This window comes from Diachasmimorpha longicaudata, chromosome 1 (genome assembly GCF_034640455.1).
Source record: "Diachasmimorpha longicaudata isolate KC_UGA_2023 chromosome 1, iyDiaLong2, whole genome shotgun sequence".
Classification (NCBI taxonomy): domain Eukaryota; kingdom Metazoa; phylum Arthropoda; class Insecta; order Hymenoptera; family Braconidae; genus Diachasmimorpha; species Diachasmimorpha longicaudata.
The window spans coordinates 13,973,160-14,000,706 of record NC_087225.1 but is presented as its reverse complement, the minus strand read 5'-3'; the positions used below and the strand labels follow the sequence as shown (position 1 = coordinate 14,000,706).

The window sequence follows — 27,547 nt, the reverse complement described above, 5'->3', positions numbered from 1 at the left end:
GATGAAGAGGAGGGGACGGTTTATGGGCATTTTGGATAAATGACGGGAGTTGGCTTTGGGAACATTACGTATATATAAAGGTGATTCGAGGGCTCGTTGAAACTTCTATGTTGAGATATCTCCTGTACCACCTGAGACTTCGATAAATGAGGATATAAAAAAAGTTATCGAAATGCTAGGGGTTTATGGGGAGGTTTTATGGGACTTTTTATTTTCCACGGGGATGAAGATTTATTTTGTTAATTTGATGAGCCATTAGATTTTGATTTACACTGAAAGAAATAATTAGATATCCTGAAGAATATCAGGGGTTACAGGTGAGCGTGGAACGAATTGAAGTTAATTTTTTAATAAATAATTTATTTTTCGTTCGACGATTTGGAATATTCTTCGGATCCTTCGTGGAATTTTTTTAGTGCATATGGCCTCATAAGTGCACTCTCTTAGCTGAAATAATTTCTTTGAATTAATGAAATTTCATTTCCACTTGTATTTTCAATGATTTCTCTTCTCGTGTGACCGAAACAAACATTCTTCCGTGAAATTTTTTTATTCATCAAATGCCAGACATTTTTTTACATAAAAAAATAAACTAGTACTGCGCTTTGATTTATTATATTTCCGTAATTAAAACAGTTTAAAATAAAAAAGGACAATAATTAACCGGAAGACAAAATACCCCTGAGAAATTATATTCCAGATGAAATGGCATGTGCCACTTTGAATTCTTCTCAATTTAAATTTGAAATTGCAACTGGTATAGAGCCTCTGGTCCGTTGTATACAACAGATACATTTTTTTTTCTTCTCCACCCTCTCTTTCTCCATCTCCCTCTCTGGTTTTTGTACGCGCGAAGTGAGGTGCACTATTCCCCCATGCAGGGGGCACATCCATACTCGCTGAGGCACGCCAGGGGCCACGTCAGGAACTTGATAAAAGTTAGACGGCTCGGAATTAAATTTTCTAGGTATTCCGGACGATTGAATTAGTTTTGGATTATCTGCTCGAGGGCTATATCAATTCGTTGTTGCCAACCTCTGTGATTCACCCGCCTCCCACTCCTCACTCTTTTTTTCTGCAATTTTTTTCCCTCGCCCATCGTTAATAGAATCTGTCAGCAACTGTTTTCATTTCTGGTTTGTTCTTTTTTTCGCTTCTGGAACATTTGTAAAAGAGAAAAATTAATCTACACAGCTCAACAACGTCTTTATTCCCATGTGCTTGAAGATTTCCAGGGTTGACATGATTTCAAGATAACGATTATTTTTTAAATGATTTCATTTCCCTTGTTTTTGAAATTGTGATCGCTTTATTTTTGAGTTTCTGGTCATCTTGGAATCAACAATATTTTCCATTAATTCAAGAATACAGAGAGAAACTGGCTAGAACTTACGGATGAATTTTACAAATATTTTTTTTCTATAAAAATAACATTAATAATATTACGTCAAGAACGCACCAAAGGTTCTACATTTTTTGTAAATAAAGAATCACAAGTCCAAAACCCCTCAATTCTAAAAAAAACAATTACAAAGAATACGTTTAACGTTAGCCTATTCCATATCCTCACCAAATTTATTAAGAAAATTGTTTAAAAACTGAAAATCGACAATTCCGTAGAAAATTCACAAACTTTCCTCCCGTCGAGAAAACGGTCCCAAAGAAAAATCCGATCTCTATCGCACAATTGCCGTAACCCTAACCTTACCCCTAGAATCTTAAAAATAACTGCAATTCCTCACTCCATCCTAAATGCCGATCAATTCGTCAATTCAACATGCCCCGAATCACGGAGAGCTCCCAACATGAGAACAAACGCCAACTCATACCGAATATAAAAACACTCCCTCCCTTCTCACGGTAGCCAAAAAGAGAATAAGAACGTAAATCCCTGGTCCTCTCATCCCTCATTCTCCTCTCCGGTACCTCATCAAGTATTAAGAACCCAGGGAGGTTGAATGGCGCTTCCAGCAATGAAAATCTCGCTCGATAGAAATAAGGGAGAGCTCATCATGTTTTTTTGCCGCTAAATTTCTTTTTCAAGTAGTAAAACTCTTTATTCCCTTGACTACTTAAACCCCTCTCCACCCCCTCGCGCTTCACTGGCAGAAGCATGAGTAGATTTTTTTTTTTTCCATTTGCCGGAGGGAGTGAGAGACTTCATTTCCTCTTCACGAATATATTCTCGAGGAGTTCCTTGGTGATGACTCGGTGTGGTCGTGTGGGACTCTCTGTTGGACGTTGATACAGTCTACTATTGATGGCATACAATTTTGGACTCAATTCACATCTGACATTGAACCACCAGTCACACACGAATACAGCCTGACTGAATTGTGTACCATTGGGGCATAAGAATGTCGCCTGCCTTCCGTCAATATCACAGTAATGCCACCCTTGACAGCGGGTGTCGACGTCGGCGAAGAAACCGGGATACTCTTGATCGTCACAGTAGAAATTTGTATAGGGTACTCTACCCAGTACTGGATAATCGGTACCCGGTCGACCTAAAATCCAAAAACATTAATTATTTTTATTTTTTCGTTAAAAATTCGAAATTTTCAATGTTGATAATCATCAAGGGAATTTATTCTAAATCATTTATCGGATATATTTTATTATTCTTCAATGCATCACAATCTAACATCAAGAGAAGTTCCTTAAAAAAGACTTCCACGAAAATTCTTTGAATTCAAAGAAAACTCTTTACGAAAAATATTTTTTTTTTAAGCACGACATTCTCATCCCTGAACTCATTTAGTTCTGACCCCCAATTTCATAATAATTACCACCGAACATCTCGACTCTGCGATAAATTTCACTTTATTTATTTTGTCCATAGCGAGCAGGCAATTATGACGAAGGAACGGAGAAAAAAAAAGAAATCAATTCTTATTTCCTTCATCCAAAACATCCCCTTTGATGTTGAGCATGAAAAATACTGCATTACTCCTTTCACCATTGGCACATCGTTGAAGTCGTTATAGTACCTCCGTAAAAGGTGCACTCCAGAGTAAGAATAGAGAGATCTCCAGGCGAATGGTAAATGACGGACAAAAAAAAATGATAAGAAAAGGTGGAGAGAGGTTGAATGAGTGCGAAGGTATGGGTTGCCTGGGGGTGGTGAGAGGTGAAGTAGACCCCGAGGTAAACAGACGGTACGAGGAAAGGTGGCGGCAGGGGGAGAGACCGTAGAAATCGAGCGCTAATTTATGAACGTTTACTCATTTATTCCGGCTCGGGGGCTACGCTCGGATAGAGTCGGAGGGTAGAAACGATATTCAGACGGACCTGAGATCATCCCCAGGCATTTTTACCCCCTCCCCCATTTTTTTATTTTATCATCCCGCGGCAGGATGTACCAGCGTTTCATCAGACGCTTCGAGTCTCACGGAATTGGGGAAATAGGAGAAGAAGAATACGAGAGTGGATTAACAAAGAAATGATGAAAAAATTGTTGAAAAATTGTGGAGAATTTTTTTTCAACACCAACGAAGAGCAAAAGATTGAGTTACTTGGGATTAAAGGCTTATTCCTGGGAATTGAGTGTCTATTAGAAGAAGTTTATTAAATTTTTTTTGGGAGTCTTGAAGTTTAAAAATAATTTTATTTGCGAAATTTAACGAAGAATATGCGAGAAAAATCCCAGCACTGCTAACACTCAGTATTTTATTGGGTTCAACCTGGAGTTGTCTTCTCACTTCTCGGATGTTCCAAAAATAATCTTTTACACCAAAGATATTGTGACAACGGAAAGGTCGAGATTATGGGAAGTACTAGTTTTAGAAGTTAGATAGATAATTTCTTTTCATATTGGCGAAGAAATATTTGAAATTTTAGATTAATTAATTACTTAATTAATTTTCTTCGAAAGCTCTAGAACATCTGCTCAAATAATAATTGTTCAAGAATAACTCACCCGGACTTTACAATCAATATTATTTTTTCCTCAAAACTGAAAAATTTTAATGACAAAATTCTTTGAAATGCTTTTAAAAAAGTCATTGAAATTCAGGTAAAAATCATCACCCCAAAAGTTTATGATTGGGTTAGCAAACGGAGAGAATCGTAACATCTGTCCTTGTCACACTTGGTCCCCCTGGCTTTTGAATAATGTCTTGGTATTCAGGTGACATTGTTTCCAATGATGGTTTTGACGAAAACCCCGAACGGACATAGACCATTCCGTATGGATGCCATGGGAACTGAAACGAGGAGTTTGCCAACTGTGTCGCGGTTTTGATGGTACAGGAAGCTAGAAATTGAGGGGGTGAAAGGGTATGTGTTTATCCTACGTGACAAGAACGCTGAGAATCACGTGAAGGCAGGAGGGGGCGTGAGCGAGATAGGAGGAGGATGTGTGGGCGCAGCGTAGTTGGTACATAACCCAAGGTGGGAAAACTATGCCTGTCATCCTGACTGTGGACGGGATAGAGATATCCCAGGTGTTGGATCCACTGGATAAAGGAGGAGGATCGGGCCGAAGTTGTTTAGACAGTCTCGTGAAAATCCAATGAGTTGGTGAGAGTTTCAGGGTATGATAGGTGCGCGTGCCAAGATTTTCGAAATTTCAGGCGCATTCTGAATAATTAACACAGCAATATTGAATAAAATGTTCAGAAGAATACGGGAAAGACGCGAGGTAGAAGTGAATGAATTCAACGCGACAAGAATAATGGAAATTAATTAAAAATCGAAACAGAATGAATAATTCACACGTCTTAATTATCCCAATATTTAATGATTTTTGTGGCATTTGTAAATGTTAATTCGCGAAGATTTTCAGGCTATTGGGGATGATAGGGGAGAGTTGGGTGGGACGAAGTTTTTTATAGAATTAATAACGCCAAATTTGCAAAGCAAAATCGAATAATTTTTCTTTCATCTTAAAGATTATCATACCAATTCCGATTTAGGGATGACTAAAGACATCCCTTATAAAAATCAAGATTGAATTAATTATTTATTGAGGGGAACGACGTGAAGGGAGTGAATTATTTGCTAAATAATTCGCAGAATTTTTTAATAAAATTTTTTAATATACTTCTGGGGCAGTTTAACGAAATCATAATTTTTTTCTCCTCTCTGTGATGAAGTTATCCACCCTTTTGTTTCCAAGCTTATGTGTAATTAGCTGTCGAGTTTGTACACGGGGATAACACGATCGCTAATTTCAAGTTTTCGTTAGGCGAAGGTGGCGGAAGTTGCGAGGGGATTTCTCTGGAGGCGTTACTCTGTGGCGTGCGTGTCGTCGGATTGCAGCTTTCATAAGCACAAAGGCTTCTTAGAGTACCTTCCGAGAAGACCTCTCACTCACACCCCTCCTTTACTTCATGACTCGCTAGTCTACTCGATGCGGTAGTGGAAGCTTCAAAGTACTCTATAAGCTGGTATTCCCATCATCGTCGATAAGTCTCCACTTCGTGTGCTCGTAATCAGAGTGAAAAAATATTGAAAAATAATTCGCGAGATGGGGGATATTCTCAGTAAAAAAATCAACCTGTCGAACCCCACCACCCGGGGGAGAAAAAAATCAAAGTGAGTCAAAGTGACGTTGGGTATTAATTCTTGAAAAATGAGAAATTTAGCTCTTTTTTAGTGAATAATTCCGCTTTTCCAATCGCAAATTTTATTCGTAACATTGTGGTTTGTCCATCTCATCCTCAAAGAAATATGCGAAATTCCATTCCGATGAAAGGAAATTTATAGTAAATTTTTTGACTGGGTAATTATCCTAAAATTGACCCTTTGCATGAATTACTAATTATCAACGATTTCCAAAAATTTGATCGAAAATTATCAAACCTTCAACGAAAGGTACTGAAATGCCATTGAAAAAAAACCCTTCTAGAATATCCTCCATATTCCCTCAAGAAAAATTCCCGAAAATTCAATTCCCCAATTTTGATCCAGCGATCCCACCCTCTTCGTCTTCAATTCCCATAATTTTCTTTCTAAACTCAAGCGCTCACGTAAGTCACCTCGCCCGCCATACTACCCCAACCTCATTCGCCATTTCCGCTATAACCCTTCCGTCCTCTTTACCCTTCTCGTCACTCATTCAGACCAGTTCATCCCTCCCCCCCCCCCCACGTCCCTGCTGTCGACCTCGTCGTTTTATGCACACAAACCTAACCCAGTCTGCCAGCGACAACGAGTGGGACAGGGAGAGGGGGAGGAGAGATGGGTGGATGGCGGGGTTGTGGAGGTGATGGAGAAAGAGAAAGAGACGTACGAGCCAACACCACTGGTGGATCGGTGGAGACCCGTCCGCTTGGCTGACTTTATGACTATGGCTGCTACTGAAAACGTAAAAGAGGAAGTGAGATGGTGTATGGAATACCCGGGACTTTGTCCTTCATTTCACCAAACTGGAAGATAGATTTTCATTTGTGATACTGGGGGTAGATGGATACATAAATTTTCGGTGAGTTGAAACGAAAAAAAAAATTAATTGAACAAATTAAATCGTGAATTTTGAATTCAATCAAATTTTATTGATCTTTTGAAATTTAATGGGAAGAGGGAAGTTGTAATGATGAGGTGCATTGTTTACGGGAATTGGATTATCGGAACAGGGAGAGGGTAATGATTTTGTTGGATATGGGGGGGGGGAGGCTTCCAGGTCATAACAACGGGGAGAGATCGATTTATCTCTGGTAAAAGTTTGATTTACCGGTGTAGTCAGGGGGGATTTTTTTTTTGCGATGAATATTTACAATTATTTGAGTGAAATTTTTCCTGATCATCCCTTGGCGCCCCTTTTCCCATGCCACCACCTTAATTTTCGTCAGAAAATTTTCGCCGTGTAAACAGTAAATTTCATAATTTTACTGAATATCTCTCTACGTGCAGAGGCCTTATTTCGTGTCCCCCCTATTCACCAAAAAAATGTAAATTCAACTCGTTATTTCCCACAATACGTCTCACCATTCCATTCAATAAAATATGTGAAAAAAAATGGCCTCCCCTTGGCTATAAAAAATGCATATCTTGCCGAGTTGGTAAATGGGAATAAAGAATGAATAGAGTAATAAAAACTACAGTATTAGAGTAGAATGTTGAAGAGTGAATTGGGGTGAGAAATATATTCTCTGGGTAGGAAATCCTCTAGCCATGCTCTCTATACGGCTCCTGGGATCGGCGGGGGTATACACGCCTTGGTATTTCATTATCCTATCTGAGTGCCGTGAGACTCGAGCGTTTCCATCCCCTTCACCTACGTCCTCATATTCTCCTTTGCGAATAGTCAGTGTGATGACGTCCCCATCGTTCAACTACTTCCCCTGCAGCAACTACTGACACCCCATAACTCCCTTCCTTAAGCTTACAATCCGCGAGTCAATGGGATTATGTCATCTGTTCAAGAAAAATTACAACATTTTTCCAATTATTTCTCCGTCAAATTACCAAAATAATCTCAAAGACGATTCAATTCGTTCGACTCCATAAATTTTCTCAATTATCGAAATGAGAGTGGTTTCAATTAAAAAATTAATTAACGAAGTCATTTAATTAGGATTTCTGGTGGAATATTTGATGGTTAGTTGTATAAACTACTGTTATTCCAAATAGGATGTCGGCAGGTTCACTGAACCGAAATACCACGGCCAACCACCAGCATCCGGCTAAATCGTCGCTTTATTTCCTCTCTTCTATCATCCACTGCATTTTAGACCCTCGCATTTTCGTCATTCCTATCCCCACTCAGGCCCCTCAACCACCCCAAAACAAATGTGAATGAGAGAAACGGTGGCTAGAACAGATAGAGGGAGAGAAGCAGTGAGTCGTACCAGTGGAGGAGCGAGAGTTTTACACCCTCCGTTGGTGTTATACTCGTTAAGCTGGCCCGCTCTCATGTTTCCGCACGAAAAAGTGTCACGAATGAAGCACGGACGGTGGTGGAGAACAAGGGGAGAACGCGAGAATGAAAACAAAAAATGGGGATGAAACAAAAAATGAAGAATTGAAAAAGTGAAGTTTTTTTTTTTTTTCAGAGGAAAAAATAAAATTATCCAGTGGTTTCACTGTACTGACTAAATTTAAATGCATCAATGTCACGCACGGTCGACCTGAATTCATTTATGAATTGAATTTTATCTCAATATCCGGGTGTCCGGTAATTCACAGAGTTTTGGAATTTTTTTTCACTGAATTTATTGGAGTTAATTTGTTGCATGGTTTTTTTTCTGGAGTTTCTAAAAATTAATTCGTTTAAAGTGCCTCGAAGATCGAAACGTCTGAGGGAATCAAAGAGGTCGGCCTAATCACTGAATGGACTAATTAATGAAAATAAATTTAATTTTTTTTTCTCCTCCGAGTCCATGACTCACTCATCCATTAAATTCTCTAATCAACGTACCAGGAATAGACTTCCCGAGATCGAGATACTCTCTAACCGATGGACTGAGGAAGCCCGGTGGCACAACGGGCGCCTCATTCGTCGGATTGTTTCGCTCCTCTACATCGTCGTAGTAGTAGTAGTCGTCCTCTGGATCCAGTGGTTTCGCTCGCTTCGACACCTTGTTAGTCGTCGTTCCACAGTCTGTAAATGGTCAAAACAGTTCCAATCAGAATTTAAACACTCGCATTAATTGTGAATAACCCACAATTCTGTATCTGTAAAAAAAATATATATATATATAAACAACGAGAAATAATGTCCCACCAATTAGTCGCAATTTTCTCGACAGAAAACGCGGAAAAAACAGATTCAAAAGCGTTAAATAAACGCAATACGGGGCGTGGCGGTGTATACTTTATGACAGAGCGTGGGAAAGGCCGAGAAATTAATACGCGAATACGATATTTCATTGAAAAAATAAATGAATAAATAACAATTATTGTTATTACGAGGATTATCCGATCGTTGCGCTTCGTTGGCTCACGATTATTTCAATGTTATGGTACGGAAAACTCTGTAATGGAATGGAGAACTTCGGAGTGACATAAAAAAAAATTCAATTTTTTTTCTCACGTTTTTTGGATGAGAGGATGTGACACCACAATTACCGAAAAAAATCTTGATTTTGTCAAATTATGACGGAATGCTGCAATTTATATTTCTCTTATTAAAACAAAAATCAATAATCCAAAATTGTCCCTCCCATTTCCCAAAGCTCTCCCCCCTCTCTCCACCATTTTTCTTAATACCCACCACCACCAGTACCGCACCCGTAAAACTCTCCCCCTAAAAATTTCACCCTTAAATTCTTAACATCCCCTAAAACTTTCAAAACAACTTTGGACCCCCCTAAAAATCTCCGAATCAGCCATAACCCGGGCAGAGCTAATTATCCCCAAGGACTCGGTTAACATTTTTCGTATTAATCTCACTCGTTCGATCTCGATGTTTCCTAAAATGAGAAAGACTCTCTCGAAGCACCAGAGGGAGAGGAAAAAGTCCACTCAAACGATCCTTTGTACCTCGCACAGATACTATCATCTTCCTCTCAATTTTTTTCCCTCTTTCCCTCCCACCTACCCCTTACCCGCTACTACCACCCAACCACCCCTTCCCGGTGCCTCTTTTTTCCCTCCTCTTTTCATCTGTCTCGAATTCAAACTACCCCGGGATTATATACGTAGGAGGTCTGTGTGTGCTGGCAGTTGCCGAGAGTTTTCTCATCAAAAGCGAACTAATTACGTAGGTATCTGTTGTACCGTATACGAGATGACGGGGTCGGGAGGGAAAGGAGTGGGTGGAGGTGTATCGACTTGTGTTATCCTCCTGGGGCCCTCGCTGCTCCTCTTTCCCTCTTTTATACGAGTGTTTGCACCACTTGTACATGTCTTCGGGTAAAATGAATAGGAAAATGTTACGATTTGCGCGTCGTCGCCCGCGGTGCTGTGGCGGGGTGAGGGTGGAAAGCAAAACGATGAAATTTCAGACGATCTTTAGTGTCTGAAGGAACAAACGGGTGGCAGGGGGGGGGGGAGGAGAATAAGTGAGGATGAAAATGCAGGGTAGCGAAGATGACGGAAATACGAAGCTTTGTTAAATAATTAATCGATTCATTGCACAATGTCTCATCTGGAGACGAAATTCAATGCCGTATTAAATCTTTCATTTGGTTGGGGTGGGGATGGAGTCGAATTCACAAGCTGGGAGGGACATTCGATGATAATTGAGGAGAAATGGGAGCGAGGTGCTTGTTCAGGTATAGAGAAGTGTGCACCGAGAGATATTTTCAGGAAATATTCTAGTCCTATTGTTTTTATGGAAAACCAAGACGGTAATTAGACTATCACATGACCAGCCAAAACAAATAGTAAATAAAAATCTAAAACAAAAATTTTCCGAAACTCTCATGTAAATTTTTCGACTCCATTCGGTAGTGCCAATATTTATTTCCCTTCTTTTAAAAGTTTTTCATCCAGTCGACGGAACAAAAAAAAAATCCGAAACTTAATCAATCCACTCAATTATTAACTGTTTCATCGCCAATGAATTTCCAAGCCCCCTGTAATCCCAAATCACTCCCTGCCCTCGTCTTATACCTACACCCCTCCAGCTCTTTCCATAGTAACAGCCCCTTTCCTCTTCCTCATTCTCACCCTGGATCTAAAGAGGACCAGGCGAGTGCGTTAATCCACGGGAAAGCCAGGGCTTCTTCGAGCTTTGCACGTTTGCATCGGGAGTTCGTGATGTGAAAGCTAATTAATAACTCATCGCTTCTCGGGTCGATGCACACCCACTCCCTCTCCCTCTTCCAATTTTATCTGCATTCAGTTATTAATCGGTGATTAACAACATTAATGCTTGGGATTTTCCAACTGTCGATTCACAACTGGCGGCAAAAATTATATCATCGGCCGTCGAATGAGCGGGGAGGTAGGGGAGGCGTTGGAATCCCTGGGAAATAGAGTCTGTCTGTTTTCATATGTGAAAAAAAAAAAGAAATAAATGTATGGCATAATATCCCACACAGTGCGAACTACATTAGTGTGATGATAAGTGCGTATGTAGATGGAGTGCTACTCGTGCAACTCGATTTATGCGGAATCGCTCCAGGATTTATGAATTTACACATGCATATGTAGTACGGTGTGTATATTTATGTATATAATGTGGGGAAACTTGGCTAATTCGTATTTATCCGTGCGTGACGGTTATTATGCGCTTGTCGATATTAAATCGTATCGGGCGTTGAAATAATCCTGTGTGTGATAATCGTGGGGAATTACAGGAAGATGAGGGTGAAATTTTTTTTTTTCAGGGGCAAAAAGAGGGGGCGGGGGCAATTGCAACAGGTTTGCTGGGATGACACTTCAGAGAGGGAATTCATTGTTAAAAATCTCGTCGTACAGAATGATGAAATTTGTAATCGTCAGTAATTTACGAAGAATTTTTTTTTAATTTAACAACGAGTGACAGTTGCACAGAAATTTCAAGGAATATCATATATTAAATTCAGAATTTGTGGAGAAAATGAATGGGACTAGGGAATTTCAGGTCTACTATTTCATGAAAATTATGCGTTATTTTTTACTCGAAAGAATTGAGATAAGAGAGCGGTAGATACTCCTCTCGTGATCCAAAAAAATTATGTTCCCACGCAGGAAGTACAGAGTAAATATCGCTGGACGGGGCGATCGCCATAAGAAATTCAACTGCTCAAAAAGATTGGAATATCGAAACGATCTCGTGCAAATGGTGTACCCATGGGCTCAGGAATAATGTAGTCGAGCATTTATGCGCGTATGCGGTCGATCCAATATCGGAGATTAAGGTACGAGATTCTCGGATATTCACAAGTGCCGCCTCCCCCATTGCCCCTCACTCACCTCTTGGGGGATGTCTTATCGCAGTAAAGATGAAAAAAAAATCACAGGTATCAATTATTGCTGAGAAAAAAATGTTGATAACATCAGGAACAATTGTCAATGATTTGTGTTCAATTTGCCCTGATCCGCCCTTCTCTTCTATTTTTGACACTAAATCTAGGCTAAATATTTTTCAAACAAAATATGGTAGATAAATAAAAAAATATCTGCGTGATTCAACAAATAAATTAATTTTCGGATTAATTACTTGAAATGAATGAGTTGAGGAACGTAAAATTTTGAATTACAATTATAAGAAGCGGTTGAAAAATCATTAATTACAAAAATATTCTCAATTACTATTGGGAAAGAAATATTTTTAAATTCCCCGAATACTTCCTCTCGTTCACTCCCCCCTCCCCTCTTCACCTGAATACTCTATCGATTCCAAAGAATCCCAGGAGAAGGTAGTCATGGTAAGCGAGGTCTTGGCGAGAGAATTCAGGAAGAGACAGCTTTTTTTTCTCTTAGAAGTGATGAACAAAGAAAAAAAAACGAGGAACGCGAAGAACGAGAAGAGGGAAATCCTCCGAATCCTCGGCGAGTCGCTAAGAATTTTATTATCATTCTCGGCGTGATTGTAGACGGAGGAATGAAATGACGAGGTGAAAGAGGAGAAAAGGAGTTTTAAGAAAGGTGCGCATTGAGAGGAGACATCGTTTTGCAGTTCAGAATAACAATAGATGGAATCACGACAATGGTAAATCGTGAGCCACCCACACCCCTCCCAACTCCCTCTTCTACTGGGTATTAATCGTCGTTTCGTCACTACAAATTCTAATAGTATCAACGAAATGGAAAATGTTTTTGTTGAGTGAAAGGATAGGATCTTTATAGCCTCATAATATTTCCATAATTCCAAATGAAGTATTGAATAATCCAATTATTATTTGGTAAAGTTTAATTATTAATTTTTCTCCTTAACTAATCTGTTTTTTTTCACTAATTTTCATTCGTTAATTATTTTGATTTTATTCGCATCTGAGCAGTTTTCGATATTCATCAAAATTGATTCTCATTAAGAGAATAATTTAATTTTCGCTCTGACCTTATCTATTTTTTCCTCGCGATTCAGAAGAAAGGATAAATGAAAGTTGAGTCATTACACGGCTCTGAAATTTCTCAATGATCGGTAGAAAATAGCGATAATCCGCCAATTAACGTGATCGATTCGCTCTGAAGTGAAATCGACATCTTTCCGACCATTTTTTTCCCCCGTCTTTTTTTCATTCACTCGAAACTTGTGTTTTACGTCTCCCTCTCGCTTTAGCACCAGTCTGGGGAGGCACATACGCGTGTACTACCCGCAAGATTGATCTCATTCTGCGGACGATGAGTTTTGAAATTAAGTGGAGTACATCATAATCAATCTGATCTGGCGCTGGGGTAATTGCACGAGGAAAAATATTTAGATTACTTTATTACACTTGATTAATATCCTGAGAGAGCCAATTAATCAATCAATTTTTGCCCGTTGGTAAAATATCGGTCTGATCTGTCGACAAGATTATTGCACAAGACTAATTAACATTATTTGGAATCGTTGAATACCAATAGGTTGGATTTTGAATATTTAAAAAAATGTCACGTCGGTTAGAATTAAATTTGAGTATAAAAATGAATGAGAGATAGAAAATTGAAAAATTGTTTTTAAAAATCCTCTAAAAACTCCCTCGCCGAAAATATAATTTCCCCTAAACTCAAACTTCCTCCAAAAAACCCGTAATTAGTTGTTCAACTGATTTTCCCATTTCCTCGGAAAAGTTCTTCAAATTTCCGCTGTGTCTTAAAGCCTTTGCCATTAAGAGAGAATAGTAGAGTTTAAAAATGCCGAAAAGCGAGCTATTTCACCTTCACAAAATTGTCTTCGTTTAGTGAGTTCAGAGTCTCAAAAGTTCTTACGATTACCAAATTTATTCGAAAAATTTCCCTGACGGTATCGTCATTTCCCGGGGACTCTTTAAAAAGAAGAATACGGCCAGCTGTGGATGAATTCCATGCTCAACATTTTTCAGCGACAGTTCTCTCCGCGTTGATAATTACCAGGTGATTTCTTCTTATTCTCCGAGTCCCTGAACTACCGGAGTCACAGGGAAACAGGTCACCCTGCCAGCCCCCGCGAATCTCTCAGACTCGCGAAGTAGATAAACCGAGGGTAGTGAGAATCGAGAGAAGACAGAGTAGATCGAATTGGTCGTACACAGGCTGCAATGCATACAAATGTCAATCCCACCCCCAGAATCCTATCTCCCTACTGTACAGCCATTCTTCACTTCCCACCCCTTGTCCATTCTCTTAAGCAGACGAATCCCGTCAAACACAACTGAAACTAATAATAAAAAAAAGAGATGATAGGAAAAAAGGAAAATGGGGAGAGAAATAAAAAGGAAAAATATTTTTATCCACAAAATTTTTATGGCTAAATGGCATTGAACGATAAAAATCCTAGACGCTGGTAATACAGGATCATATAATCCACGGTGAAGGGGTGGAGGTGGCGCAGAGAGGGATGGAAATGGCGGGGGGGGAAGGGGAGGGTTATGTAAATATGCGATAAGCTGTACACGCGGCATTGACATGGGCTCCCTGTGTTCTCTTTGCTTGTGCACTTCCTCTCCCGTACCTCCCGCATTTGCGCATATAAATGTGTAACGACTTTGGGGTACCAGCGAACGGGGATTTATCGGCAATTTTTATGGCCACTTTCTCGCGTGCATCCATACGCGCCTCGCATTCATAATGGAGGGGAGACATAACGCATTTACGATCACGAGACGGATGATGAAAATTTTTTTTTTTATGGAAACGCCGAATCATCGGAATGTTTTTGGGATTTTTTATTTTCGAATTTTTTGTGTCCTGGAGGGCCATCAAATTTTAGCTTTCGAACACTGTTCTGTAGTGTTTCAATTCTTTTCTACTTTGAGAATTAATTAATCTCGTAAAGGAAACCCAATTTTTCGAGAGCCAAAATGATATTTATCTTCATACTACAATTATTTCATTTTCACTTATTTATTTATCGCAAGAAAATGTTTGAATGTTAAGAAGAGCTGTAATGCAACAGTATTTAATCTCTTTATGAACATTTTTGCGGAATTGTGTGAAAAAAAAGTGAAAAAACCTCAGCGTGAAATCGTGAAGGTCGAGGTAACAGTGCAATTAACGAGGGTAACAAGGGTGGACGAACAAAAGTATGAAATACCTCTCGAGCTGGTCTTGTTTCCTTTTTCTCCCCCTCAAGGGAATAATTAAGAAGCGATAGTGGAGTTCGCGTGCGAGAAAATTCCAACGTGCAACAGGTTAGACAGGCTCTTTTGTCTCGTTTTGTGTTCACACCGTGCCCTCCAACGCTCTAAATTATTCCCCGAGAATGCGGCAGTCCTCGAGGGTTGTATCAGTGTCAAGAATCCTCCTTTTTCTCTCACCCCCTACGTACACAAACTACATTGCACATTCCGTGAATAGGTGAATAGACGATATTGAGTGAGTGTTTTATCATTTTTTTTTTTCCATTTTTCTCCACCTCCTCTTGAATGCTTGATGACACGTCACTTTTGGAGGATAGAGAGGTTTTGCCGAGGCTTGGCCTGAATTATTAACGAAGCACTAGGCGTAATCCCAACACGCCTTTTCAACTTCCACAGAGAATGCGGTAAACGACCAAGTTTTGAATTTTACAAGGAGGGATCAGTGGATTGGGGAAAAACCAAAGTGAATTGATTTTCGTTTTGATTATTGTTGCAATACCTTTGCAATTTTTAACAGATTATTTAATGTCCTTCAAACGGAAGACATCCAGGGGAATTTCTATTAATTATATCAAATGAGAGATCTTCTCACATAGAACAAATGTTCAAAAAAAAGATGACCGATCTTCTGTAATTGTTATTGAACATTTGTTCTCGCTAGCGAATTACGGACCTTCTATGTTATTTTTACTAAATATTTCTCTGTGTGCATTATGAATAATCAGTTCAGAAACTCAAATATATTTCTCATTGACGCCCCATAAAAAATACCTTCACCAATTTGTCTGGCATGATTTACGAGGCATTTGAGTAAATGAAATACTTAAAACGCGATAAAAAAAATTTTTTAAAAATGGAATAACGATCGTAGAATAGCAATAATAAACCCAGTGACGGCAAACATCGTCTCTGAGCTGGGAGATCACATAGCACACATACTCGCACGTGAAAGTGAAAGTTCGAGGCCCGATGAGCGATATAATACGACTCACCGAGGCAGATCAGACTCAAAGCGCCTGCATCCCCCCCCCCCTCCCTTCTTCACCTCCTCCACCTCCATTTTTCTCATTTATTTTTTATCCTCAATTCCAATCGATTTTTTTTCTCTCACCCATTCCCATCCGCAATCACGCGACGTGTCTAGTTTCAGTCCCATTATTTAGTTCAATCGCTTCTATTCTGATTTTTATTCCCATTAAATCTCATATTTCCTTCATTCAATTTAATTTTCATCTCTCAATAGTTTTACTTGCGATTTGTCGTCCACACGACTGCGATTTTTTTGTTAATTCACTTCCTCGTAATTGCGTCACTCGGTTATGAGGTAAATCGAGTGAGTTCAATGGGAAAACAATAATTATTCAATTAATTAATGGATTTAATGGTGATATTGACTCGTCCATTTATTCTTCGACTTCGAAAGATGTCTTTGCAAAAAATTGTTCCTCGATTTGTTAAATCTCCGATTCAATTATATTTTTTTCAATAACAAACAATTATTTTTCATAAACGCGTCGGATTCTTCTGAATCGTCATAACAGACACCATCAGATGTTAATCCCTTGAAAGTTATGATCTTTAACAACCCAATGATTCCGTTAACGATCAAATGGTGATTTTCTCTCATAAAACCCCTCCCAACCTCCTTCTTTGACAGCAAAATCGATACAAATAAGAAGTGATAAAATATAATTAACGCATTCGTTTAACGAATGAATTTTATCTACCCCTCATATTGGGAATGAAGAATTGAATAAACTCCTTACTTCAATGTTGATGAAGCGAAAGCGGATACGTACGAACATTAAACAAGAAAACACCGCCGTTACCGGGCTATTTGAACAGAGTGTAAACAGCACGTTGTGCACCAGCACAAGGGGCTCAACTATCGGTACTCAGCGTCCAATAAGGCGGATAATAACGCCGATTGCGAAAAAAGGGGAGGAGGATGTAAAGTTTACTTACGATCTACAGTGAGTGAATAAAAAAATTATTTCAGTAATGAAGAGTCACCATCTCTGGAGATTTTTATGATTGATTAATTATTTTTTTGTCTCTTGTTTCAAAATTTGTAGTGGGCCTTGTGTCTCACGTCTTTTTTTTATTCACTATTTAATTTTGAGGTTTCACTTCCGCCCAATGACGTCAGGGAAAATGATGAGCGAAATGATGACAGGGGATTTTCCCGACTAATTTTTTTCGGTGATATTTTGTAGAATTTATTATTGAGGTGAAATTGATAGGGAAAAAGTGGCGTAACTAACGCTCGGAATTAATTATTTTCAGGGGTCTAAATCTCAGAGTTATTTAATGATTCATAAAACGGTACGTCCTACATTTTCAACTCAATCCCGCAATTTTACAGATATCAGCGATGCGATCTGAATAAAATTATCATTATCGGTTTCAATTAACGATTCAATTTAGCCCAATCAATTGAATCCTCACCTTACCATCCATCAATCTAAATCCCACAAAAATCAACACGTGAGAAAGGGAAAGTAGATCCGACTCCTTTATCCCCCGTCTCCCATTCCGAATAAGTTCAGCCGAATAAACAAAACGATTGATGCAAAAATCAGTAAATCCTCACGGAGGATTTGCGCCTGGGGATAATGTTTACTCATGTTTGTTTCTCACAGAAAATGTCGAATAAAATCCCAAGCGCGGCCCCGGGATATTTATCTCCCTCTTGAGAAATACTACACGGGGAAAAGACACACCAACCGACCGTGAACCATTTCACGTGAAAACAAAAACCAGATCCAATGTGAAATTTTTCAAAGGCACAATACTCATCCTCTCCGTACCAGTTTAAAAATAAACCACACTCAGAGACAAAACTCTCATAAAATTAAATAAACGTCTTTCATGTTTGTATTTTTCAGTTGAACAAATAGTAGTAGCACATGCACAAGTGATGACATTTTTTGAATAAAAATTTTCCGGTTGAAAAAAAAATTAATATCAAGTCATTAATTTATATTTTCTCATCTGAAAAATATTCTGAACGGGACTAAAATCTTAAGATAATAAAAAAAAACTTTAAAAATAATTGGATCACAAAAAAGTCCACCCAAAGAAAATCCGTAAAAAACTTATTTATATCCTGAACCTGAAAATCCAGAGATAGGAAATTTATTTCACCCCATGAAGCACAAGTGGACCAAGTTTATATCACCCTAAGATGAGAAGGGAAGGAAAAAGGGGTTTAATTCCTCCCCTGACCACTCGGATTTAAGCGTTTCTCCTCCTCTTCACTCCGTGAACCTCCTCCTCCTCCCCCCCCCCCCCCCCCCCGAGACAAAGAAAACCGTCAGCAATGTACTAAACATGGAGCGGAGCAGAGTGCGAAAAAAAAAAATCAATAAAAAAAAATTAAAGGCTGGAGCTGAAACCTACGAGAACCTCTGCCTTTTACGGTGCACACTGCAATTTCACTTAATACAATAAAAATCCTCCGTAAAACGAGCGCGTACGCCATGCTCAAGAGAGTCAAAAGGGGTGGAAGTAGCGGCAGGGGATGAGGGAGAGTGCTTCTGAGATTCTCACACTGGATTCGTTCCATGCAAAGTTCTGCCTTTTTACTACTCCTCCATCCCCGTGAATGTGTGCAGAATCCCGGATGAATATCGATGATACCTCATACTCTATTTACCCTCTATCCCCGTCCCACCATCCTCCAACCACCCCCCTACCATTCTCTAGTTTAAACCTTCCTCTCCAACCCCCTAAAACTCTTTTTGCCATGGCGTTTTCCGTCAAACGAGGTGGAGATAAAATTCGTAGCCGCTCGTGCGAGTTGAACTTTACGATCGCCCATACTTTTACGACATTCGTGAAATTCAACGGCGAATCCCTTCGCGATAGACCGGGTAGAGGGGAACCGGGGGGTTTACCTATGTTGGAGGATCAATATTACAGGGAGAGAAACGTCGAGGAAAAATTATCGCTGAAATCACGAGCAAATTTTACTGGTCTAATTGAAAGCGCCGAGCAAAATTTCATTTAATAAAAAAAAAAAGTTGGAAGAATTTTTACGTCTCGCTGAGTTGAAAGAGTATTTCTGGTGGGAAAAGAGTGCACTGAAATTGCCTGAAATTTTTAGAATTGTAAAAATATTGTTAAGTTGAATATGCCCCAAATTTCATGGACAATGTGAGAATTTTCATTCTACACAAAAAAATACTCAGGAAATTACCAGATGTTTTTTTTTTTAAGTTACAATCACAAATATTTCATAGTCTTGGTAAACATGTAAACTTGTTTTTTATTGCTTCTGCGTAAGCGAATTTGTTTAATACAAACAAATATTTCGTCAGTCGAATATAATTTTTCGACAGAACTAGTTTTCTGTTTTCTGGTTTTCCTAATTTTTCTCTCAGCGTATATTTGAAGGTGAATAATAATAGCTATCGATTTCAAATCTGCAATTGACCTTTCGAGGGGAAAAAAATCGTTACGATTACGAAATTCACTTCCGGTTCAACTGGTTTATTCTCCCCCAGTCTCTCGTCAACACAATTTTTTTTTCATTATGCAAGAGATAATCTGTCGTGAGACGGTTTCTACGAAAAAGAATGATTGGTCAGGGTCAATCCCCCGGATACAATGAGTGATTGTTTCGTGTTGAAATAGTGTTGATTCAATCTCGTTGAGTTGGCTCTCCTCGTCGTTCATATCGTACGGAGGTAAAATTCGCGAGCACGTGCGATGGTTATGTTGAATTTCGCGAGAGAAGAGAAGCATGTGCTAGTCCCTGAATTTATCCAGCACGAATTTTCCCTGGCTGAGACTTCCTGGCTGGGTGAGGCGTGTTTGATAAATCTCATAAGGACTTTCGTGTGCCTCAGTGGATCAACCGAATTATCCCCACCTCATTCTCATTCTTCGGCAAACGTGTGTTAGAGGAAATATTCCAGACTCGTCGCCTCGATGAAATAAAAATTGCCAATTGATTTTCACGAGGCTGAATGAAAACATTATTTCGGGAAAGGGAATTGGTCTGTCAATAGAAAAATGTATTATCGAATTTTTTTATCAATTGTTATAACCTCGGAAAGGGGATTGAATGGAATCAATAGCCAGAAACCCATTTTTCCGCGGGAAAATTTATTTTTGTTGTTTATCTTTCATGGAGTGATGAATTAAAATCAAGTGTAAAAAAAATACATATATATATCATTAGGGCTTTCCACGAATTAGCAATATAATCTGATGAAATTGTCGCGCTCATCCCGGAAACGCGATTAAAAAATAATAGTTGTAAACAAAATTCTGGAAAAAAATCTAATAACTTTTAATTCCCTGGTGTAAACCTAGTAGCGATATACTAATTCAATCACGAATGAAATTAATGCAGCCAAGCCGCACGCACGTAAACTTGGAAGGAAAGGTAAAACGTGTGGTAACCTCCACCGTTGACATCAAGTTTATACCCGTGACAAAGTGTGAGAGATGGGTTTTAGAAAATTTCACAACTAATTACATTACCCTCAGTGAATGCAGTCTCGCCCGATGCACCCCCCGTGCTCCCGTTTACCATTGAATTACGGATATTTCTCGTCGGAAATAAAAATTTTGGGGTGATAAAGACAAAAATGAAAAATATTTTCCGCGAATGGAGAACACGGAAACACCGGTGCGGTTTTATATCCCCATGTTGAAACTTGACCGTTACTCGTTATCGTCATTCAAAAAGCTTTTAATATCCAGCGAATTGAATCGGCCCGTCTGACTCAATTATTTCATCCGCCAAATGTGAGTGTTAATTGCAAAGCGTTTAAAAGCATTTTTGATGATAAAAGAATATTGCAGTGAAAAAAAAAATGTTATTATTTTTCCGGAAGATATGGCGGGCTTTTTTTGCAAATATATCACTGATTTATAGAAATCGGCGATCAACACCGAGAGAAAATATTATTTCTGGTGGTGAATCGTTTCACGGAAGAGATCTCTTGTGGTATTCGATCAATTGAGTTGTAGACAGTAAAGAAAGTTTCCACCAAAATATGGTGATGGCTGTGGCAACAATTGTTCTCATAAAAAATTTATGTCTTTCGTTGAAAATAATATCTCTTTCTTGTTAATGTATTCTTTCTATGGTGCAGTCCTGTGGGGTTCTCTCACATCAAATTATTATTTTTTTGTGTCACATATTTTGCACTTTATAAAATTGCAAAACTAATAGCATTTGAAGTCATTATATTTGAAGAACAAAATAAAACGAAAGAAATAGCTCTATCTAAAATCAAATTCATAACAATAATGAAACGAAATATAAATAAATGTGCCTGTCGCCATTACATCAGCAGGAAAATAAATATGAAAAAACTTTTATCATTGAGATATTTTTTGCCTCTGACTAGAATGGGAAGACATGAATGATATGACTTGAAGATATTACCGAGGAACAATTCGGATCGCGGCTGAGTCACTGCTCGTGACGGGATAATAATGATGTATTAAGGCGAGAGCGTAATGTATTCCGAGAGTGGAAACAAGCTCACGCTCACCCCTCCTTTGAATCAATGAATATAAATTTATGAGATTTTTATTTTTGTCAATGGACTTCATTAGTCTGCGCTGTTATTTTCTCGTTCATTTACGTGAAGAACTTCATTTTCCTGAGCTTCAATGAAATGTAGACTGACAAGCTTGAAAATTCTAATGGACCTTCTAATTACGCTATTTTTGAAGGACGACTAAGTGGGTCCATAGATTTAAAAGGTCAATTCGGAAGATTGATGACATCTTCGAGGCCGAGATGTATTTGTCAACGATGATCGATAAGTTTTTATTTGAGTGTCATTCGAGGATGAGATGGATTTTGTAATGTTAATGAGAATTGAATTTTGAATCCGACTGAAATGATGAAATGAACGTCCTGAACAGTTCACAAACATTTTAATTCCAATTCTTCCCATCAAAGATCAGTCTCCTTTAATTTTTAATTTATAAAAGATTTTTTTTAAAATCCTTTTCCAAACAAGTTTGAAGGAAAACCTTTGGAAAACATTTTTTCATCACCAGGAAAATTTTCGGGATCTCTTTTGCTGACGTCTTTACTTTTTCAAAATGTTGTCATTCGCCTCGAGCATATCAATATGAGCAGTTGGAAAAAATTTGACAGCTCCTCTTCAGATGTCTGGTTTCCAAGATAATTAACCACTTGAATAAGGCGTTTCCAAAAGCAACTCATCAACAAGATAATTGCAAAACATATAAAGACGTCACGTTTGCCTCATTACGTTCTCTCATTTCAATAATCTTCCGCGCGTTACCTATCATTTCATAATTTCACATTTCCGTAAATATTTGTGAAATAAAAATCGTAAGGATGTAAATGGTCTGATGGAGCTTTCTCGCACTCATCAATGCGATATTACACACTGAGGTACGCGGAGAGGCAGTTAATTCATAACTCGTGGTGCACGCCTCCCTGATTTCACCATCATTCCCTCAATCTCCCCTGTCCCACTCGTTTCTCTCAGTGTATTGTAACTCATAGTTTATTATATCTATTCACAGTAAATAATATAATGGACAGCGTCAATGCGTAATTTCATTCTGGAATTTGCGTTTTAGACTGCGTGCGTCGAGATATAATCGGATTCCTGAGGTTTTATGAGCCGAGTGTGATGAAAGATTGGATTAAAAATTGAGCTCTTGTTATTCTTATTTTTTATCCCACCAAATTTTTCAACAACCTATGATATCTGAAAATCCATAATTTCTTCGCGAAATAATTATTACTAAAATCATAATTCTTTAATAAAAGTTCTAGTTTTCATCTTTTGCATTTTTTCGCTAACACTAAGAACTGATTTGATTAAAAACTCATGCTCTCGGTATTTCAATAAGTTACCCTCTAAATTATTAACAAAATTCCACTGTTGAAAATCCAATTTATGCAAAATGTTTCTCATCAATTGCGATTGCAGGATTCCGAGTATAAATTAAAAATCTCATATAATCATCAAGTAAATACCAATAATTCTCTCTCTCCAATTTTTCAATCGAAACATACGTTTCATTAATAATTATTGCCACTTGAAAAATGTATTTTATCTATCGAAACGCGTCCGAGCACTCGACAATGTTCACAAAAAAAATCCCTCACGCACTCGTTTCTGAAGTTCTTTTTATACCCAATAGCAATTCAAAATCCAGATATTCGGTATGATAAAATATTCTCGGGGCATTAGCCGGGGATTTATTTAAATTCCAACCCTTCTCTCTTTCTACCGTTCATCTCACACATAACGAGAATTTTACCCCGGGATTTGTCCACAGGTACTTCATAGCTTATGCGCAAAATATCGCCCAGTCCTCTTTTTCAACTCTTGTCAATCCCACGCGTTAACAGTACTCTCTGTACGATCGATTGACATCGATCAGGGGATATTCACATTGCATGCGTACTTGAATATAAAATCCGGAAAAATAGAATGATGAGAAAAGGGGGGAAACAAGTTGTTACATTCTAACTGGAGATTAAAATATTTCACTCTTGAAGTGCCTTCATGTTTCAAAAGTTGATGAAGTTTCATAAATTAATTTTTTTTTATGCCTTGTTGATAAAACAAAATAAAGCATAAACCTATTAATGAAATCTTAGAACTGAAGTTGACTTTTTTAGAAAATCGCTTCATACATAGGTAAGAAAACTTGATCAATCTGAGGAGTCTCAACCTTTATAAACTCATTCAGTTATTGGCCAGTCTTTGAACAATATCTTGGAATCTAAAAGAGATAGAAAAATTTGTTCAGGAGCGTTTTCATAGAGTAACTTAAGAGCTATAGAAAAGGTAATAGCAATCATTTTGCTATCTCTCTTGAGATTCAAAGAATTCATGAAAAACTGGCAGAAAACCGACCTCACCTTGACCCGATTTACCACATCGATACCCAATTCATCTCAATACAGAAATTTAAAATTTAATCCAAACAAAGGTAACTGCAAAAAGAAAATTTCATAATTAAATGAATCATCGAAACGACAGTTCGCTACCCCTAAAAACCAAACAAAATCAGTTTCCCTCAGAAAAGCTTAACAAAAAAACAATAGAAACGAAAAATTCCGCTCGTGCGCGCGCGTTTCCAGCGATTCTTTTGACAATTTTTTTCTGTTATTCCACTGGTTTGGAAAACATACAACCGCTGTATGTCCTCCCTCCCCCTCTCTTACTCCATATAAAATCGAAGCACGTAACCGCAAAACGTCGAAATAATAAAATCTCTCACTGAAAATAAAATAATAACGCGTACCTGGCTTTATACTCCTGCACAACGCGCCAGAATGAGTCCTTCCTCTCTTTTTTTTATTCATCTCCATTTCGATATTTTTAATCGATTCATCGGTTATGACCAGTGACGAGGGGATTGTGTATTGTATCCTGGGATTCATGCAAGAAGTAGGATGGAGATAGATACGGAAAATAATAAAAATAAAATAAAAAAAAAATGAGTGAGTGAGGGGTGGATTCATAGTTGGATGAACAGGGACGCCGATTTTCTGCCGCAAAAACAAACACAGAGCAGTCTCAATTATCGTTTGAGCCTTAGGCTGTACGCCCTCCCCCTTCAACCCCTTCAGTTCCCTATCCCCTGACGGTTTCATTTTATTTCATTTGCATTTTATATGCCACTTCCTCTCTGCCTGTCTCTCTCCCTCTTCCGCCACTTTTCCCTCCTTTTTTTTAATCGTCTGTCAGCTTTTTGGAATTATTTTGAATATCAAAATAATTGCTATTTTTATTCAAAGGGAGCATAAATTTGTACACCCCAAGGATTTGTTTTTGAGGAGTTTTGTTCATTATTAATGATATTTTATTTATTTATTTGGAGAGGGGTAGGTTTTTTGGAATTGAAGTGCACTTTTCGCCAGATTTTTTAATCTTATAATATATATTTTTTCAAGGGGCACTGGAATGGGTTTTTTCGTCCTTTTTTTTAGATCGTCGGGGCTCACTCTGATGTTCGGACTGAATTAAAATGTGGAGAAGCGATTTCTTCTCAAGGATTTGAGCCACGATGTGTCACTCTTTTGTCCTTGCTCTCGTTGAATTTATCTGCCAACAACTCTGATTTCTAACGACTTAATGCGGATTCCTGAAGCAAAGTGCCTTCGACAAAAATGGTTTCACTGAGAATTTCTCACATATCTTCAAGAGAAAATATTTTTTTTATCGATTAAATTCGTCTGACTAAAACCTTCCCTACCTACTTCCCATCACAATCACTCCGAATTAAAATGCTCCCAACAAATGAATAATCGAAGCTCTGAGTAAATTTTGCAGAATTATCGAAAAATGGAAAAATAATGAAGCAACCCCTCCATAAATTTTTCAATTTCCCAAACACAGCCTTAATTAATTTTCCGAAAGTACCTAAACAACCCAGAAGCACTCAGCGTGTATTTCATAAAAAATTCATTCCTTCCAAAAACACCTAGACCCTCTTCCCACCCACTCCTCCTCCTCCCCCGGCCGGTGAAAAAATGTTTACAAACACAACCAACATATAATTAATTTTTGTTATCGCTGGATATCCACGTCTACCCCTCAACATGCACAATTTAAAAAATTCATAAACTTGGGAGGGGAAAAAAAAGTCGGTTGAAACTGTTTCTAGATTTCCATCCGCACAATGTTGATATCTGGGTGAGACAGGCGATGCCCTCTCCCTCTCCCTCTCCTTTGCTCTCCCCGTTGCTGCAATTAACCCCCGCGGTAACTGTCGTTGCGTTGGATGGACGCGAGTCTATCGCCAGAGGTTTTCACCTACAGTTGCAGGAGCAACGGAGAGGAAGAGAGACAGAGAGGAAGCGAATAGAGTTGAGTTGCATTTACGGTTGGGTTTGGTACGCGCGATTCAATTAACTCTGCAGTAGCGCCGAAGGGATATGTCCCGGGAGGATCAAAGATCCGCGATGATCCGTTATCCTCACCCATCACCCCCTTTCCCTCCCTGTCCCTCTCCCACCCACTTCGGAAAACCGAGTAGAGATGAGGGGCTTGTTGTCAGTGAAATTGTTGATATCGATCGACTATTTCGACGGAAGATTAATATCCGGCCAAGCTGAGGATTTGCATCATCGGTGGCTCTTGCTATCCTCTCTCAATCCCCTCGTTTCTGCCTGTCTCCTTCCCTTATTCTTACACAAACTCCGAGGGGGATGGACGGGGATTGTATCTCGACCTCTGCGATCCCCCATAATTAACCGGAGATACTCAAAGGCATCTAATTTGCCGCGGATAAAGCGTCTTTAAACCGAGATCCGTTTTTGCGAAGAGTATTTTGTTGTCGAGTTTTTTTTTTTGTGGGGGAGAGTAAATATTTGAAATTTTCTTTTAGCTGTAGCGTAAATGAAAAGGACGATTGAGATCGTAAACGCGGTCTTGGAATAGTTGAGATGCTTTAACTGCCGATTTCGATAATTTTCGTCGACGCGAAATCATAATCTTTAATTTTAATTAAATTTACACCAGTTTAAATCTTCCATTGTAATTTTTCCCGAGAACTTCTTCATTAATTTCGGAAAGTCCTAATTTTTTAAAGGGAGACTGCCCTAAAGGGTTCATATCAATTATCAACTTTCCGGTTATTGGCGTCATTTCCGGATGAAGCTAATTGGAAGATTCAATTATGCGATTCAAATTGCTCAAGACAATGATTATGATGTACGTGACCTTGGATAAACTTCCTCAACGATTCTTCACGTCTCCTAAATGTCTTATTCTCAAGAAGAAAGAATGGCGAGTGAATTTTAAATATTAGTAATTATTAGAAACGTCACTGAAGGTCATAACTGCCATGACCATTTTCTACATCAACATAATATTCATAAATAAATACTTCTTGAAAATAAATATTCATAAAACCACCTATTCGCAGTGAATGTAGAATTAATCTTTGTGGAGCATTAAATTCTTTTCAGAAGTGACACATTTTCCACGTGAAACCTATAGATTTCTATTCTCCGAAACAACTCGTTCTGTAGAAATCTTTCCCATAGAAATTCCTCAGCATAAATCTCTTCCTACATAAACTTGAGCAGAATAATATCCCCAAAAAGGCAAAACCTACTGACCCTTTAGCGAAACATTTTACAAATTCTTGAAAATGTCATCATCAATATATTTAATAATTATTAAACATTACCAGTGATCAGCATCTCAGTGCAGAAAACAAGAACCACCGCCCCAAGAACTCTCATCCTCATCCCGCTCATCCTCATGTCCTTCCTGGTGTCCTCATGCTGCATTCGAAGAGAATCCCGAAATGCCCGCAATCCAGACCAACAACTCCCCCGGTAAAAATGACCTCGCCACCGAGCCCAGGAGGACGGGCCGGTATGAATCACAATAAATCCACCAGTGATATCACCAGTGTTGTTAAAACCGCGTGGCTATCCTCACGTTGGAACGAGAAAGACTGAACATTGTGTGGTCGATGGAGAGGCACGA

The 27,547-nt window shown here is 38.6% G+C and overlaps 2 protein-coding genes across 2 annotated transcripts in view; one reads left to right on the top strand and one right to left on the bottom strand.

Moving 5' to 3' along the window:
- LOC135164118 (RING finger protein 17-like) overlaps positions 1-27,547 on the top strand; it is a 93,477-nt gene that overhangs the window by 57,910 nt on the left and 8,020 nt on the right. The window lies entirely within an intron of this gene.
- Positions 597-27,547, bottom strand: LOC135164239 (uncharacterized). Its single transcript, XM_064124403.1, has 3 exons — positions 27,243-27,547; positions 8,363-8,545; positions 597-2,507 (listed from the first exon to the last, which is right to left on the bottom strand). Exons 1-3 carry the CDS (start codon positions 27,343-27,345, stop codon positions 2,161-2,163), a joined length of 633 nt encoding a protein of 210 aa, XP_063980473.1. The 5' UTR covers positions 27,346-27,547; the 3' UTR covers positions 597-2,160.

Bases quoted from the DNA above. Each gene is read 5' to 3' on its own strand.
- LOC135164239 (XM_064124403.1), bottom strand. From the start codon at position 27,345: ATGCAGCATGAGGACACCAGGAAGGACATGAGGATGAGCGGGATGAGG. The intron at 8,546-27,242 runs GTAATGTTTAAT...GACCATTTACAG, and splicing joins CACTGAGATGCTGATCACTG to ACTGTGGAACGACGACTAAC. The intron at 2,508-8,362 runs GTACGTTGATTA...TTTGGATTTTAG, and splicing joins TCTCGGGAAGTCTATTCCTG to GTCGACCGGGTACCGATTAT.